This window comes from Aedes aegypti, chromosome 2, assembly GCF_002204515.2.
Source record: "Aedes aegypti strain LVP_AGWG chromosome 2, AaegL5.0 Primary Assembly, whole genome shotgun sequence".
Taxonomy (NCBI): Eukaryota; Metazoa; Arthropoda; class Insecta; order Diptera; family Culicidae; genus Aedes; species Aedes aegypti.
Genome location: NC_035108.1, coordinates 249,023,151 through 249,040,430, shown reverse-complemented (window position 1 = coordinate 249,040,430; position 17,280 = coordinate 249,023,151). Strand labels below are relative to the sequence as shown.

The window sequence follows — 17,280 nt, the reverse complement described above, 5'->3', positions numbered from 1 at the left end:
ATCTTTCCGAATCGGAGGATGTCATTTTGAGTTGCTTAATTTTAAATTTAGTTAATTTTCTATGCCAATAATATTATATTCAGATAAATCGACTTTTCTTCCTGTTGCATCAACTCAAATATCGAAAAACCTAAGCATCAGAGTACCATCAAGGCACGATGACAATCTAACAGTGCAATCTACTCCAATATTTTGGTGCGTCCTACCCCAATGTTTTGGTTGAGTGACGAGGACGAATCTTCGTTTTTGTTTCGTCATCGGCTTTTTCCATTTTCCCATGATTATCACTGCATATTGCTTCATATTTCTCTGTGCAGATAGAGAAAAAATTGTACCTATATTTTGATTTTACTTTACCCACAATTAAGTATATCGATTATACCTTCAACCCAAAATCGCTCGGTATTATCTTTCTTTGTCACGAATGTTGTCAAAAATAGAGAGAGCTGCATCTGCTGAATAAAGGGGCTTTGCTCCAACAATACAAATTTGGGTAGATGCAACTTTTTATATGTTTGAGTTGAAAGAACTCAATTTAGCGTTAAATCATTTCAAAGTTATGTATATTTTTCTAATGGAATTAAGGGCAAATTACCTTGTGGGGACTTTAGGAATTTAGCAAAAATTGACGACCATAACCACATGCTCACGAAGCTCATAGTTTGCATTTTGCTTGATCGAATTGTTTGTTTCTTATCAATTATCTATACATCGAAATATTTCTAAGAGTCAGTAACGCAACCAGGATTTGGCTCTAGGGGGGGGTTTTGTGAACTTGAAGATAATGTGGTTTTGGAAAAGTTAAACGGGCGTAAAAAATTTAGAGTACAAAAATTTAAAAATATTTCTAGATCAACATTTAAGAAAAAACGTAACAACATTTGCAAACTTAAGCTTTTTTCGTCTGCCCTTGGCATATATTTTGCTTTTATAAATTTACAACTCTGCTTAAAGAAAATCTGTTGCACCTGGTGAAATTTTCTAAACGTTTTCTGAAATACGTTTGTTGAGTATGGTTAACCATCGGATTCCAAAGAACATTTCGTGCTTTACAAGCATTGTCTTAAACTCTACGTTTTAAATATGAATGGTTAAACGGTATTACAGTAGAGTGATGTCGTTTAAATCTACATTTAAATATTTCGTAGTTTGTTCGAAAGTTTATCCAAGCAACATTTGGGTACACGCACATACACTACTCGGACAGACGGAAAAATCAAAATCACATCTCAAAAAGAACAAATTATGACCTCATATCTCAATTTGATATTGTAAAGATGTTCGAAAATTTTATAAATCTCAGCGCTATAGCTCAACATCTGAAAATATGTAAACAAGATCAAAGTTAGATCTTCAACATGGAATAAAACACAAAATGGCCGGACTGAACAGTGAGACGTTCAGGCAACCTTGTGGAGCAAAGATCAGTCTCAAAAAGCGAAAAAGCTGATGCTCTCATTTCACTGAACTTACATCCGAGAGGGATAGTCGAATAGTTAGCATTTCTGTGTTCGATCCTGATTGCTGGCTTTTTTTTATTTTTTCTATTCTTCGCCATCTGTCAGATCATATTTTGATATTGATTTGTTGGTCAATCAATAAACTTGCCAGATATTGTTTTGATCTTATAATATCTTAACAAGATATTGTTCAATACTTTTCCATATTAATTTTTGATATTATTTTTGATCTTTTATCTCTTATCTGCAACAAACCAATAGCTTATTATGATCCTTTAGAACAACAAATTATGATCTTCGTCAGCTTTTTCCACCTGCTCGGGTAGCGTGATAGCATTCAATCATTCCTCGTCTTATTTGTTCTTTACACACGTTTTCATGTTTTTTAACGAGATGAATCTTTCAACGCAAGTCGCATAAAGAAGCATTGTGACTATTATTAGCAGTTTGTCAAAGTCGAATCAGCAAACAGATATTTGAGCTTATTCTACGAGTGGCGTGAGGTGAGAATTGTCAGTCGCGTATAGCGAGCTGACAATTATCAACTCGAGTGAAGTGGATCGTCTTGCAAATCAAATGGAGGGTCACTTTACTGGAGTCGAGATTTGTCACCTCGCTATACAAGACCGACAATTCTCACCGCACGCCACTCGTAGAATAAACCCAATTGAAACATTCCCAGATTGTAGACGAAAATTTCTGATTTTCCAGTTGGATGTGGACTCCGAAAACAGTTAAATTTTGCGTGACAACAAATTCCCCGTTTACAAGAGAAGATCGACTCAATTTACAAGTACCGTAATCCGGGGTAATATTGATCATTTTTTTGAATTTTTCTTAAATATTTGGTTCGAAAATGCAATAGTTGCAAATTTTATATTTTTAAAACACGTACTGCCACTCATAACTCGTGACTATATTGACTATATAACATTGATCACCTATGTAAACAACGTTCGGTAATATTGAAAATGTCGTTACCTACTAAAATCATGGCCCCTGAAGCCGAATATGAAGGCCAAATGCTTAACAAGTCATTTACTTTTTGAGTTATTTTAAAATTAAAAACATCTCAAACCACGGAATACGCCTAAAGATAGGCGATTTCCTAAGGGAAAGTTACATTCTTAACAGTAATTCGGTAATGTTGACTAATTGAACATACTTATGAAAGTTTTGACAACGGAATCGTTTTCGGCGATGCCGTTTTTAGTAAGAACCGCATTTTCCTTGCTCATATCATTTACAGAACTTATGTGAGACATGAATGTTTGGTAGTGTCATCATTAACCATTGAAATCATTGTTTCGAAAAGTTGCCAAATTTACGCATAAGGTAAACGCAATTTTCGTGAAAATCTCCACTTTCATCAACTGATGAGTATGAGAAATAGAAGCACCATTCATGATTTGGAAATGTTCCATCAATAAATGATAATGCGAACTTTGTATGAGATGGGTCATTCCGATCAATGTTACCCCGCTGATCCATGATACCCCGGATTACGGTAGTTGGGAAAGATATGACTTAAAACCGAATTTCATACCGTCAAACGGAATAACTTGCAACACTTTTCACCTTCAAAGTTACCAAAGGTATACAGATGAAAAATAGAAGGCTAGGATGAACCAAAAACAATCTGGTATCCTAATCGCCACGTAAATAATGCAACGCGGTATTCATTTTTTTTATAATTTGATTACCTGGGATTAGGAAAGACTGAAAAAATCCTTATTTCATGCTACCCCTGATGTGGGGTAACATGCAACACACATTTCTACCTAAAGGTAACTATCAAAAGCTTAACCAATATCTTTATAATAAATCTTCAAGCTGTTTAGTGGAATACCTATAAATAGATGAAAAAACGAGTTTAGTACTATACTATTTAATTCCGCTAGAGTTTGTATCCTTTGACAGATACGCGTATTTCGACCTCAACTGTAAGGCCGTCTTCAGTGTACTAGGCTCGACTTCTAGTAGTTCGTCGAGTCTAGTACACGACACTGAAGACGGCTTTATTCATAGGTATTCCGCTAAACAGCTAGAAGGTTTATTATCAAGGTTGGACTGTTTCACACTTGCATCAACCGTTTGTACATATAATATGTCTCTATTTTTATTAAAATTAAATTAATTGAAATTTCATGTGGCTTAAATTTCTGCGGAAACGTGTTAAAACGGTTGTATAGATAAACATACAACCGTTACAACACGTTTCCGCAGAAATTTAAGCCACAAGAAATTTTTCGAAAGGTAACAAAACTATTTACAAATTTCTGGACTAAAAAGCGAACATTCACTCCGTTGACAATTGTTAATGTGAGTGAAGAACTAGCCATATATGTTAAAATTCACGTTAATAAAGAAAAAAAAAGTTAATCGATTGAGTAGAATATGCGCGAGCATATTAAACCAACAGTTTCTTGAAATAGTCTCCAATCAAATAAAAACGCCGGGAACTGCAATATAAAGGTAATTTGAGGATCCAAAATGTATTGGGGTGTCCAAAATAGTATAAAAAAACAGTGCTTCATAATTAAGCTTCTCTCTAAATTTTGACATGTTCATTGACTTGGTTACACTGTGTAAATAATTATTTTGTACAAAAATCCGAAATCACTTCCTTTGAGGGTCAAAAATACGACCGGTATCCTACTTTATGGACGACCTCTAACCTAATTTCCCATGCAACACTTAAATTGCCGGTCCGTGTAGAAGAGAGCCAGGTAAAATTCAACATGTCTGGATCCAACAGCGAAGTGCGCCCACTCATCAGAATAGAGAACAGCGTTGCACGAAACTGCACTTCAAATGACACACTTCCAATTTCAGCTGCTGCTCGCCTTTGTGAGTGACTAATGACCCAGCTGTGAACGCTTCACCGACATCAACGACACCTGGAATATACTACCGCTTAGCTTAGTCTGCACGGAATTCCAGATCCAAAAGGATCCCCCGTCATGTCGATAAACTGGGATTCGAATGAAACCAAGCACGGTGGGATTTTTTCAATGTACTGTAAAATTCATTACGCTTTCAACCTGATATAGCATAGTTGTTATTGCCCGCTTTAGTTGTGGGATAACTATACAAAACCCCGACCGTGTCAGTCGGAAACTCTGGTTGTGCTGTGTGGCTGGTGGCGTTAATTAATTTTATCTTCATGGTGTAGTTGCGTTGTCTCTCAAGTTGATCTCCTTGTTCTCTTTTCTATCGTTTTCCCTGCGCTTCACAACTCGCTTTTCACAGTGGAGTAAGCTTTCGACGACAACGAGTCAACAATTGGACTGTATGCAACGTCACGCGGAAGGCTGTGGAAATTTATGGAGCAAACAAACAGAAACGAGCTCCAATGGTGGCAGCAATGGCGGGGACAAAAAGCGAAAACCTTCGTCGACATCAGTGGCAGTCACTTCCTCTGCCGCCGCCGCCGCATCATCATCATCGTCATCGTCATCCTGCGTCTCCAGGCCAAAGTCCACCGAATGGGTTGTCGTTCCGGTTTTTGTGGACATCGTCAAACTAGCTTTGAAATCCAGAGAAGATTGCTGTGTTAGGTAAGTTCATAGGGAGTTTTATTCGTTTCAGAAATAGGTGGTAGTACACAGGGTCATTTCTTTTAGAGGAGCATCGTTGGGAATCGTTAACCCCAAAAAAAAGGTCTATGAAGGTTTGCAAGACGACGAAGTAGCTTAGGGCATAATATTTTGAATTACGTCCTGACAACCATGCGTCTCCATGTGCACTGAAAAAAAGAAAGGAATACCAAAGGGCATTCCGTTGCAGCCCTTTTTTCTCGCTGAAAGGCTCAAGTGGTGTACGGAGTGCACCGACATTTCCCTTGGCCTCAGACCATCCTTACGGTATTTCTTCGGGGAAGGGCAAGTGCGTAGCACAACACATGTAGCAGAAGTAGCCTAGGCAAACTGCTTCTCCTAACCGACTCAAACAATTTTATAGGGGACCAGCCTCCACAGGGCTAATCCTCTGCAGCCAACTCTTGGTCGGCGCGCCATAAGCGCTACAATTCTAACATAATGTGAGTGACAGCCGTAGACTGCATTCCAGACCTCAGCATCCGTGTCCCCTCCGCACTTAGCGAGCATGCGATCTCTCACAACAATGAAATGGGGGCAATCGAACACGACATGTAATGCAGTTTCCTCAACACCAGCACAATTAGGGCACGCAGGAGATTTTGAGTGCACGAACCTATGCAGGTTCTGCCTATAGCAACAATACTCTGACAGAAACTGAGGCAGGTGGAAGTTCACTTCCCATGGTTTCTTTAATACCAATTTGACACATTTGATGCATATGGCCTTTTTAAAAATCATTCGGTATGCACTACTCTTAAGCACATGATCCTGTACATACTTTCCAACCGCTTTCGATTTCTGCTCGTTCTAAGTGCCTGGTTAAAAGCGCCTTGGTCCTCCATACCTCAGTACGGATAGCGCCACGCTTGTCAGGGGCTTGCGTTTGCTGGCAATTATAGCAGAGCTGTTAGACATCATCCTCGAAAGCACCGCTATGGTCGTAGATGCCCTTTTACAGGCATATTCAAAGTGGCTAGTGAAGCTGAGCTTGTCATCGATCATCACCCCAAGATGCCTAAGGGATCGCTTGGACTCTATGGCGCAATCACCTACCGAAATAAGCGCCCGTTGCTCGAACTTGCGGTTGTTGACCAGCACCACCTCAGTCTTGTTATGGGCCAGTCCTAGTGTCCTAGTATGAATAGAGTGCGCTGCTGTCAACTCTACTTCCTCCATCCATTCTCCATAGACCACTAGGGTGATATCGTCGGCGTAGCCAACAATCTTAACACCCGTTGGAAGGGGCAGCCTCAGTACGTCATCATATATCGCATTCCATAACATCGGGCCCATGATTGAACCTTGAGGTACTACCGCGGTAATTCGAACGCTTTTCGGCCCCTCATATGTGTCATACAGTAGAATCCTACCATCAAAATTGCTTTCTAGAAGCTAACACAACTGTACCCGTACCTTAAAGCGGTGATGCGCGTAGGCTATCGCTTCCCAGCTTACGCTGTTGAACGCATTATTCACATCCAGAGTGACAACCGGGCAGTAACGGATGCCGCTTCTTTTATGCTCGATCGCCAATCAGCAATCTGAACGACCGACTGGATAGCTTCCAGAGTAGGTTTACCTTTTCTGAACCAAAACTGGTTGTTGCACAGACCTTCCGCACCTTCCGTATACGGTGTGGGATGATGCGGGAAGATTATCGATCCCAGCAACTCGGATGACTTCATTTGGGGCGCTATGGCACCTTTGGCCTTAGCCATTACCACTCCGTAGGCGTCACCCCACGGACTCAAATTGGCACTCTGACATAGACTATCAAAGCGTGCCCGTTTCCGACTCTTGATTTCCTTTTTGAGAGCCAACTTTGCCTCTCTAAATGCTGCACCGCGAACTACTCTTTGTGCTTCTGTGCGTGCTCGTTGCATTCTTCGTCTAGCCCGAAGGCTTTTCTCGGCATGGAAGCATCACACGCTCGTAATATCACAGCAACAAGCTCTCCACCGTTTAGGTCCAAAGTGTTCCGTTAGCGCCTTAGGGCTTCAGTGAATACTTCGCCGTCGACGCTGTTTTCCAACCTCGGGCTTGGGTCCAGTTACATCGCACTTTCTCCTCCCGCCTGGTATAGGTATAGCGAATCGATTGATGATCGTTATATGTATGTCCGTCATCAACGCGCCAGTTCGTGGTATCTTAAAGGTTAGGATCACAAAACATCACATCGATAATCGATTCTGCATCATTTCTGTCGAAGGTGCACACTGTACCCACATTTTCCAGCTCTACATTTAATGCGGCCAGGGATTCCAACAACAGCTGGCCTCTTTGATTGGTGCAGCGGCTACCCCACTCCACTGCCCATGCATTAAAGTCGCCAGTTATCACTACTGGCTGCCGATTAGCTAGTTCGGCTATCATCCTGTCGACCATGTGGGAAAATTCCTCAATCGACCACCTTGGAAGCGCGTAACAACTGCAATAGAATACGCCGTTGATTTTTGCTATCGCAAAACCTTCATTTGAGATAGAGACTACTTCTTGGATTGGGTATCGTCTTGTCGTCCCTGTAGCTGCTAGCTGTTTAGACCTATCTTGAGGACGGCCGCGTCGGTCACTTTTCCCTTAGCAACCATACGTCTTTTCACCATGTATTCATCCTCGGAAGATCCCCTGAACGAAAACACTTCAGTCCGGCACGACATAGTGTCTCTTTTGCCTTCTACCTTGCCAAGTTGTGGCTTGGCTTTCTCATAGTCCTGCTTTGCAGCTAGAACTGATTGTCGCAATTTCAGTAGACTTGTTTTCAAGTCTTTGCTGATATTGCTTTTGCTCTTAACAAACTCGATGAAGACATCGAGTTGCTCAGCAGCTACCTGCATTTTCGGGAGGTACTCCCTATTCTGATACATGGCTTCGCTTAGTCCCGGGGCATCGATCAACTCACATGTTGCACTGAAGCGGCCACAGCCTGACGTCGTCACAGTGTCTAGGTTTTTGCCCACACTGTTCTCACTTAAGTTGTTGTTGGTCGCCTCCTTTCATGACGGGAACCTTAGCCTGTTATTGATGGGTCCAGAAGCCTTTCCTTCTCATTCCACTAGTTGTTTGTTTTGATGGATCATCTTTTATGAGTCCCCATAAGAGCCGCTATCTATCTCCGCTGGAATAGTCGCTATTATGATCTCACGGTTATCTATGCAAGCAGGGAGGCCATAGTCTCGGGGTCCGGGTTTTTCGTTCCTGCTGCCCCGGTAGATCTTACCTCTTAACGGGAGCTAATTGTGGAAGTTTGTATGTTTGTATATTTGTAAATTACCCATCTGACTTTTTTTCTACATGAATTGAAACTAAATCCTATATTATTAAGTCCGAGTTCCTAACACGCGAAACTAATTGGTTGGACGAACCATCGAAGTCATAGAGATCTTCAAACGTAGAAAATAAACGGGTCATCGACGTAAAAGGCTCGTTACTTCCTAAAGCAGTACGATGAAATCTTTGCTGCAGAAGAGCGCCGCCACGTAGAACCCTTGGAGCGACACGGAAATTCTGCATCGAGAGCAATCGGGAGCAGTCGACTTCGCAGTTCATGAGTTTGGCTATAAAAGCAACTTGTTGGGTTATGCGTTGACGATCCAGCGTATCCAAATCGAGCAGCCTACAACGATCCGAATATGGCGGCAGATTCAGCGGATCACGCCAAGGAAGATTCCGCAGTGCTAGTCGGATAAACTTCCGTTGCACGCTTTCTAATCTCAAGCTCCACGATAGTTGATGAGGGGTCCGCACTACAGCAGCACTCTCTAAAATAAAGAGCTTTCAGACAATGCGGATCAGTGGAATCCCGGGAGATTTTTGCTATAAATCCCAGCTGACGGTTAGCTTTCGGAATTACATTTGATCGATGCAGATTAAACGTGAGCTTGTGGTCCAGCAAGACTCCCAAATCGCAAAAACTATCGGCTCTCTTAAGAACGACGTCATCTATATCTATATAAATAAAAATGGAATGGTGTTTGTATGTCCCGAAATGACTTAAGAACGGATCAGCGGATCTGAATGATTCCTTCTCCGTTTTGTTTGTCACGGGTTCCGACGTGTTTGTGTGTATAAAATGCCAGAATATTCACAGCCTACTTGATGGCAAGACGAAGTTTGCCGGGACCACTAGTTTACAATATAATTGTGCATAATCGGTCGAGTTATTCGATAGAACGACACAACTATACACTTGGGTACACTCAGCGTCATACGGTTCCGTCTACACCAATCAACAAACATATCCAACAAGGCTTGCAGACGAACGCAGTCTACCACTGTGCGTACGACAAAGTACAACTTAAGATCGTCAGCATATGCAATAGACTGATGCAAATTTTGAAGTTTTTGCTCCCCTATGCTTAAACGATGTCAATTATAATGAAAATGATCCTCCCAAAATTTGAAGTGATTCGGAAGAAATTTGTTTGTGTACACGCTATTTGAAGTTTATATGGAAATTACTATGGAAAAGGCAAACCTTTTGTGTTCAGTACTCTAACTACTTGTCATAATATGACACACTCATCTCATGTGAAATCTTCCCAGCTACAACTTTGCCGAAGACCACATTTCGATGGGACGTAAGGATAATTTGATATTTTTGATAAAAAAAAAAAGTCTGAGTCATGCTGAGATGATCATTCAATTACTTTCAAAGCAACACTGTTTTTTTGCTGTAGAAAATAGTAGCCTGAATTACTTTGATCTATTCTTCCCGCCAGGAGCACCACTGTTGCCTGCCGAACAGTTGGTGAAGCACGATACATGCAAACCAACATTATGATGATGAATAACAATTTATCCTGAGGTCCAATCGAAAAGTGGTCTTCGACAAAGTTGTAGTTGGAAGGATTTCACATTAGAAGAATTTGTTCACTTTTCCATAAAATATTATGACGAAGAGATAGAAGGCTGAACACAAAAGATTAGCGTTTTCCATAGTAATCTCCATATAAACTTCAAATGGCGTGTGCACAGTCAAATTTCTTCCGAACCACTTCAAACTTTGGGAGGATGTCATTTACCATAATTAAAATCGTTTAAGTATAGGGGAGCAAACATTTCAAAATTTGCATCACTCTAATATGCAAGCCTGCAACCATGCCCTCGAAGCAGCATCACGTCGATGAAAAATAAAAGAAACATGAGTGGATCCAGGTTACTGCCCTGCGGCACTCCAGACATACTTGTAAAGTTCGACGACATACAGGAATCGACCTTGACTCGCAGCGTTTTTCCGATAAATAGGAGAGTAACCATGATGATAGTCGATTCGACGCGCCTAGTTTGGATATTTTCGCCAGCAGAATGTCGTGGTTAATTGTATCGAGCGCTGAATTAAGATCAGTATAAGTCGACTTGAGCACCATTTTCCAATTGTTCAAACAGGTCGTTGAAAAGTCAAGCAGATTCATCGTCACTGAGCGTCCAGGCATGAAGCCATGCTGATCAATGGAAATACAGCCTTTGGCTTGCGCCAATATAACATCGCTCACGATCATCTCGAATAACTTCGATGCAGCAGAAAGGCTAGTGATACCTCTGTAGTTAATTACATCCCGTTTCTCGCCCTTTTTATGTACCGGAACCAGGAATGACTGTTTCCAAATCGCGAGGAAAGTCGAATCACCAAAAGATTGTTTGAAAATCCGGCAAAGTGGCTCGGCCAAAGCACTCATGCATCGACAATATACGGCTGAAGGAATACCGTCCGGACCAGGTGAAAAGGTGCAATTCAATTTTTTGACAGCTTGCGAGACCATGGCAGGCGTAATTTGGAAAATATCCAGATCTAAAAGGTCCCTAGGGACATCTGATACAGCAGAATCCACCTTAGATGGGGATGCGGGTTTCGCATCGAATACAGATGAGAAGTGGACGGCAAAAAGTTCACATTTCTTCAAAGGTGACGAGGAAACGGTATCGTTCAGGAGAACACACATCGGTATGATCTAGCTTTTCCTTTTGGAATTCACGTAGTACCAAAACTGTTTTGAATTTCGCTGAAGGTTTGATTTGTACTCGCAACACATATGACTTGTAAAGAGACGAATTGAGTTGCCGATACTCATCACATGCGCGATGAAAGCAAGCGATCGGTGGCGACGGAGTCTACGTTGAATAGCATTGCGACGTTTTTTAAGGTTTCTCAAAAGCGGAGTGCCCCATATCCCGGAGACCACAGGGCGACGAGTTGGAACATTTGTGTTCAACCAATTCGCTATGACGGAGCAGAATGTTTCAGCCATATTGTCGGCCGTCAACCCGTCCAGAAGAGCATGCCAAACAGTTTCGGACAGGAAAAGCTAGAGAGCCTCAAAATCGATCTTTGTAAAATCCAATTCCCCAGTTGCATTGTTGACGGTGGGCACATTATTGACTTCATTGGGTAGCATTAGGTCAAGCTCCAATGGATCATCCTCCAGTTGGTAAAAGCGGTGCGACGAAAACTCAATAAAAAGTGTCCTTCAAATCCAGAAAAACTGAAGCCGCTTGCTCCTTGTCTGCAAAGTCTAGATGAAGCCTGGTTTCCCAGGCTTTTGAATAGCTATTACTTTGACCTGCCTCCATTCAGGTGGAACAATGTTGTGCTCCAAGTAGAAGTTGAACAGGTCAAGAATTTCATTTCTTCAGGAACACAAAGAACTAATGGCACTCCATTCTCACCATTTTATTATTATTTTCGTCAAAGATCTTAGTCGCAATCAATAAAAAATAAATAAAATTGTAAAACAAATCACAATTCAATCGTCACTCCTAAAATTCATACTAATTTTCCTCGAAAATTAAAAATGTTCTCTACAAAAAAGTGGCCAAATATCTTATGAGAATTCCGTCAATATCTTATCAAGAATTGTTCAAAACTCTTGCATTGCATTGTACCGTTTTGATTCATATTACGGACACTTAAGGCCCCTGTGAAGTATAACCGATTGAAAAGCATATAAATTGAAACATATTGTATGATACCTGTGCGTTATCAGACTTTTGAAACACTCAACTTCCGAGCGGTGGGCGAAGATTCGGATTCCAAAGCTTGAATTACCTAAAATAAATAGAAATTAATGATCTTTCCATGATTCTTATTCCGGACACAACCTCACTTTTACTTAATTTTACGGACACCTTGTTTCAAATTCCGGACAACTCACGAAAAGAAGAACTTTAATAGTTTAATTATAAATAAACTCTCGAATTCGTAAAAGCAACGTCAAAACAAGTTGCGCATTATAAATTTTCATGGATTGCTATTTGAAATTCATATTAAAACGCGTCCGAAAGTTGGGAACTTTCAAACAGCAAATTTTGAAACATTTCAATTGAAACCTTTCCCAGAGTGTCCGGAATTAGAAGCTGTCCGGAATTTGAATCAAAACGGTATTTACCTACTTCTAAAAATCTTCAAGGATCTGCAAAAAACATGCAAAGTGCAATTAGAGGAGCTTGTGCTTCGTAGAAATATTTTCAGAAAAACGATCACAAGTTATGCCAAATAAATATTGCAAATCCATTATAATATCACCAAAAATAATTCAATGTTAACAAAGCAATGCATTGAAAATAGTCTTTTAAACTGTAATCTAATATGGCACTATACGACCATTGAGATTGTTAAAACAATTTTCCAAAAATTTGGAGAGAATCCAAGAGTAATGAAAATTTGCCTAGTATTTTGTATTGTCTCTTCTGATAGCTCCGAGATGAAGTTGTCAAAGCATTGTCAGTTTTTATTCAAGTAGAAACATTAAAATAAAACACAGAAAAATGGAAAGAACTTCACAATGAGCTGGTCAAGAAACACTCCCAATTTTTTTTAGAAATATCGCCAAGATTTTAAACAAATGCAAAAAGAACTGCGATGCTCCGGAGAAAAAAAACTAGTGAGCACCTCTTACTACCAGATCTTCAACGAGAACTGATTAAATAGCCTTGATAAAGGAAATGATATAAATTGTTTCTAGTTTGCTTATACATATACCTGTTATTCAAATTGTGATGAGTAGGTATTTGTTATTGCTTGATCGCGTATTTTATGCATAATTTGCTGCTCTGCTTTTTTTACATTTAACATTATGCCCCCTTCAACGTCTAACTTGCAACAACCAGTGCATCAGGTGCATTATGCACACGTTGTTGCTTCTGCACACAGTCGAGGAGGTGAGTGAGCAACACAGCTTGACTGGGAAATGTTAGTTGGGTGGTTTATCGCCTCTGGCCGGGGGGGTTAGAGTGCGTGACTTTTGAAGCAAAATTTTGCTACATTTGCTTGTTGGTGGGTGTTTCGTAATGTCAACAGCCCTTTAGTCAAGAAAATGCAGTAAACCGATGTAAAAGTGGGTGCAAACTCGATTACACACACATCATCGATCAGGTCAAGCGAATATGCTTATGGAATTAGTAGAGGAAATGTTGAGCCCAGATCAACCTTTAGCCGGGTGAGATGTTTAGTGTTGCTCCATGCTTTAGGTATCTGTATTCTGCTAGTTAGTTCCGCGAACCGTAAATGCTAGAGAGAGACATTCATTTCAAATGAAGGTATGTATATGTTACATTTGTTGCCCACCTTCAATTTCATGATCATTTTTTATATGTGTTTGCAAATATCATAAATAAGAAGAATAGTGCTCTCTCTCGTTAAATGTATGGCAGCCTGCATACAAAAGTATTGCTGTGTGCGTTTGAAATGCAAATATATTTAAATATCAAATGCGGGAACACCAAATGCGGTAAGATTTTTCACATGAAATGCAGTGTCAAAGATTGATTTTTCTTGCTTGGGCGGCAGTGATTTATACAATCGTTGCTAGTTGATTATTTTGTGTTAACGCATTTGGAGGTACAAGAAAATTTGAAGATTTGCGTCTCAAAGGCAAAAAGCAATATAAAAAAAAAACTCTGCTAGTTCTAATCATGTGTATGCATTTTAATAAACACCTGTTTTCTAGAAAGGCAGCCCCCTTGTTCTATTGTAACACAAAAAAAGTTAATCAGAAAGCTTCCACAAATAACTAATATCTCCATTATGACGACACTTTAATTAGCATTCCATGAAACACCATTACCACCTTCCCATGGTAGCGAAAACATTTAACAAACCCGTGTTATTCTGCTGCCTCTTTTCAACCAAAAACCGTCGCCATCTATTATATCAGTTTATGTGCCGCACCGCAAACCCTACAAATCACTCGGTGTCACACATAAACTAATGAATATGGCATTTTCTTCCAACCAGCGGCCACAGGTTCGTACGTGCTTGCATATGCCATTGTGCAGCTTTACGACGAGATTCCCGCATCAGATCATGCCCTAAATCATGAATTTTCCAACGCAATTTTAGAACTAATTGTCACCTGTATGTATCTGGGAATAACCCATAGGAAGGTGTACGTTGCCCAAGTGTGGAGTGCTCATAATTGCACCTGCGGGACTTCGTGGTCCAAGATTGATTAATTCCGATAATTGCATTATTATTCATTTCAACCACCACTGACTGGCGGCCACTCTTCTGATTTCAGGCTCCCAAACGGTCACATAAATATGACAGCGTTCGATCGGTTGGCGGCCATCGCAGGTGCATTCACGAGACACATGTGCCAAGTCAATCAAACACTGCCGGACGTTGGAGAGTTTGCGAATCTCTGTCGACACATGCAGTCGTGCAAACTGCAGAACGAATCAGGTAAGACCCATGGGTGTACATAGTATGGTAACGGTCTTTTTTGGACCCTCTAAGGTAGTGGTTTTGGGTTTCCGTTCCAGTTTATTATTAGCACAGCATAACCAATTCAAAGAACATGTCAAAATGTAGAGAAAAAAAACGTCTTTGAGATAAAAATGCTCACATGGCCATAAGCTAGAGCATTTACCAGTACTTAAATTACAAAATTCATCCTTGTTTTATTTATTTATTAGTATTATTTCAAACAATACATTCATTTATTTAATCAAGGTGATTTGTGTGAGACAACACTATAATTCAAATACGGTAAAACTAAAATAAGCTTTTAGTAACATTTTGTGAACAACATATTATATTTCATTTGCCGTTGCAGTTCAGATTTTTTACAGGTAGGTTGATTTCACCTACTTGTAAGAGAGAAAAAACGCTTTCAATTAACTTAACCTAGACATATAACTCATATATCGTGGCAATAGAAGATTGCAATGATGTGTGTCTAAAATCATTGATAATTTATTCGACAATTGTTCCAATGTTTCAACATTGGATATTCTATGTACCTCATTAGTACTATACCAGGGAGAGAACTTCAGAAAAATTAAAAATAAATCGAATCCCCTGCCTCGAATACCTCAAATAAGGCCGGAACAAATTTGAAATTTTACTTTTGTCACCCCCTCCCCCCTTCAAATTTTTCAAAAAGCCAGAGGGGGGGAATAAATAAAATGTTTTATTTTCAGTGTTAGTTTTCATTATTTTTGTTTTTTTCCCAAGTTTTAAATCTGTTTGTTGATGCTTGGGATTTTTCTTGAACGTTTTTCTTTTGAAGTAATGTTTACGCAATTTTTACTGTAACAGTGTAGCCTTACAGAATATAATATTTTAGTGATATTCATTAATTAACAATTCTATACACCTTCAAAGAACATCTGGTCAAATCAATGCAGCAATTGCTTCTTAAAATTTATTTGAATACATCTTTTTCAAACGAATTCTTCTTCTTTTGGATGCATAAATATTAAAAGCGTCATCATCATCCGCAAGCAGCGTATGTGTTTACCTTGTCTTCATGGTGTTATATAAACGTCATGAATTTATTTTTCGTGAAAAAATAAAATCATATTTATGGTCCATAAATATAAAACTGAATGTAGAGTTATTGCCATCAAAGCTGACTTTAAGAACACATTATCTCACAGACGCTAATATTTGCAAAGAACATGGCACAAGTGGGCGTAGAAAGGCAATATATTTCGCAGTACCAGAGTTCTTCAAATCTTGTGAAATATTTTTACGACCAGAAGGATATAATATACATACATGTTATATCAAATTTGAACAATCTAAGTTTGATTTCATGTTCTAAGTGCAACGTTTCTGCAGTGTTCTTGAAATTGTAATTATCACTGGACACTCAACTTTGTATGGGAAAGGTTTCAATTGTAATGTTTCAAAATTTTCCGTTCAAAAGTGCCCAATTTGGAGACTCGTTTTAATATGATTTTTCCATAGCAATCCATGAAAATTTATAATGCTCAACTAGTTTTGACGTTTATCTAATAGTTAGTAGTGTTTATTTAACGATTTAACTTTTCCAACTTTGTTGTTCACGAGCTGTTCGGAATTTGAATCAAAGCTTCCGAAATAAGAAGCAGAAGTGAGGTGGTGTCCGGAATAAGAATCATGAAGAGGGCACACATTTCTATTTATTTAAATTTATTGAAGTTGTGGAATTCAAATCTTCACCTACCATTCGAAAGGTAAGTGTCCTGATAGCATGATAACGCTTAGGAATCGTGAACATTGATTTAATTTATAAGCTTTTTGGTGGCTCACACTTCAAAGATGCCTTAAGTGTCCGTAATACAAATCAAAACGGTAGTTAAAACACAGTTTAAAAGTTGTTCTTGTTGGTTTTATTAATTTGGTATTTACTCTCATCAAAACTCGAGATTATGGGTAAAAAAACCAGAGATTGGTGCTATGAAAATTCTAATAATGAAAAATGTGATACGATCAATGTTATGAAAAAAAATACGTGATAATAATTCAAAACATTTTGGTTGACGGGTATACGCAGTACAAACCTGGTTTTTCAGCAGATGAGAATAAAAAATAATAAATTTACCTGAATTTCCATTTTATTATTTATTGCCCCTCCCCCCCCTCGACACATTTTGACGGAAAGTGACAAAAAGAAGATTTTAAGATTTGTTCCGGCCTAATATCTCATGCATATTCTACAAATACCAAATCAATAATTATATCAGGTGATGGATTTTTATATAAAAGTAAAAATTTTCAATTATAAAGACTGGAACGCGTAAAAATTGATCGACCGAAAAATCGTATATTTCAGTCAAAATTCATAATAAAAAAAACCTTCCTTTTATATTTTGGTAATTTAATTCATATATTTAAAGAAAAAAATCTTCGTTTATTATTTTGGTTTGCCAACTCCGAACTGCCATGACTTCAGGTTAACCCCTTCCGTAAAATTGTGCACAGTGGTCTCATCGACCTTATTCGCCGCCGAACGCCA

The 17,280-nt window shown here is 39.3% G+C and overlaps 1 protein-coding gene across 1 annotated transcript in view; it reads left to right on the top strand.

The window, feature by feature from the left end:
• LOC5569370 (ras-GEF domain-containing family member 1B) overlaps positions 1–17,280 on the top strand; it is a 166,532-nt gene that overhangs the window by 93,247 nt on the left and 56,005 nt on the right. Inside the window, exons 9-10 of the mRNA XM_021844775.1 lie at positions 4,713–5,020; positions 14,575–14,738. Of these exons, the coding sequence (XP_021700467.1) occupies positions 4,713–5,020; positions 14,575–14,738 (472 nt within the window). The remainder of the gene's footprint in view (positions 1–4,712; positions 5,021–14,574; positions 14,739–17,280) is intronic.